Source organism: Cebus imitator, unplaced genomic scaffold, assembly GCF_001604975.1.
Source record: "Cebus imitator isolate Cc_AM_T3 unplaced genomic scaffold, Cebus_imitator-1.0 Scaffold622, whole genome shotgun sequence".
Taxonomy (NCBI): Eukaryota; Metazoa; Chordata; class Mammalia; order Primates; family Cebidae; genus Cebus; species Cebus imitator.
Window position 1 is genome coordinate 475,221 of NW_016107937.1, and position 1,586 is coordinate 476,806.

A 1,586-nucleotide genomic window follows, 5' to 3' on the forward strand; every position below is an offset into this window, starting at 1 on the left:
TCTATGTAAAGCCACTGTTTTACAGTTGCAGGTAATTTAATTAAATATCACTTAATTTAATTTTAGATATACTATAAAACACTCTTAGGAATGTATTAAAGAATTCGCATAATCCTAAACTGGGCATTCAGAGTGCCTTCATTTTTTCTATTCTTGGCAGCACCTAGTTGTATAACTATTAGATGAGACAATACATTTTTAAAATACATTTTTTCCTGTGAGCAATGATGTAAATTCTTATGTACTTTCTACATATGAAATATGATTTTATGTTAAAAGAACTTACAAAAATGCAAAGAATGTTTTTTCAGTAAACAGATCTTATTTCTTACCAATTAAGAGCAAGGTACTCCAATAATTTTATTAATATGGGGGAAAACCGGTTATGAAGGAATGTCCATTTTTGTTTATTGAACTCATTTTCGCAGTTTCAGAAACATAAAAGCGTGGTTTCTACTGATGATGACTTTCTTCAGGGCATCTTTTACATCTTTGTTCCTGAGACTGTAAATTAATGGGTTCAGCATGGGAATGATCACTGTGTAGAAGACAGAGGCCATTTTGTCGGTGTCAAGAGAATGGCTTGAGCTTGGTTGTAAATACATAAAGATCAAGGTGCCATAGAATATGGTGACTGCCAGCATGTGAGAGCTACACGTGGAGAAGGCTTTGTGTCTTCCCTCAGCTGAGCTCATCCTCAGGATGGCAAAAATAATGAACATGTAGGAGACAAAGACAATCAGAACAGAGCAGATGAATGTGATACCAGCACAGGCCAAAATCCATAGCTGTTTGAAGTGAGTGTCTGAGCAAGTTAGCCTGAGTAGAGGCATGTCATCACAATAGAAATGGTTGACAATGTTGCAGTGGCAATAGGAGAGGCAGAAGGTGAAGATGGTGTGAAACAATGCCATCAGGAAGCTATAGCTATAAGGAACTGCTACAAGTTGAATGCAGATTCCTGGAGACATTACAACCATATACAATAGAGGGTTACAAATGGCCACATACCGGTCATAGGCAATGGAAGCCAGTAGCAAGCACTCCGATATCATGAAGGTGAGAAAGCAGCACAGTTGTGTAGCACATGCATTGAAGGATATAACATTTTGTTTGTATAAGAAAGTCCCAAGCATTTTGGGTGTAATGACGGAAGAGTAACAGAAATCTACAAAGGCTAGGTTGCTAAGAAAGAAGTACATTGGTGTGCTGAGCCTTGAATCTGCTCTAATGAGTAGGATCAAACCCAAATTGCCTACTACTGTGAATAAATAGATGGATAAAAATAGCACAAAGAGGGGCATCTTCAACTCCTGATGATCTGTGAGGCCTACTAGAATAAACTCTGCCACCTGGGTGCAGTTGATGTGAGCCATGTCTTTTCTGGTCATCTAAATGTAGAAGTAGAGAAAAGAGTTAAGTCTAAGTTATATTTTAAAACTGTAAATCCTATATGTGGTGTTTTTATATTTATTTTATTGTAAAGAGTTTAATTTATTAATTTATTAATTTATTTAACTAATATGGGGATTGTTAGCATACTAGAATTCTGGAAATGTGATGGAGAGCAAAAATAATGTAACACC

General features: G+C 36.3%; 1 protein-coding gene across 1 annotated transcript; it reads right to left on the reverse strand.

Annotated features, from left to right (window-relative positions):
- Positions 1–376: 376 nt before the first annotated feature.
- On the reverse strand, positions 377–1,376 carry LOC108295176 (olfactory receptor 8U8). Its single transcript, XM_017517217.1, has one exon. The coding sequence runs from the start codon at positions 1,374–1,376 to the stop codon at positions 417–419; it is 960 nt and encodes a 319-aa protein (XP_017372706.1). The 3' UTR covers positions 377–416.
- Between the last annotated feature and the right edge of the window lie 210 nt (positions 1,377–1,586).

Excerpts from the sequence above, each read along its gene's own strand:
- LOC108295176 (XM_017517217.1), bottom strand. The coding sequence starts at position 1,376 with ATGGCTCACATCAACTGCACCCAGGTGGCAGAGTTTATTCTAGTAGGC.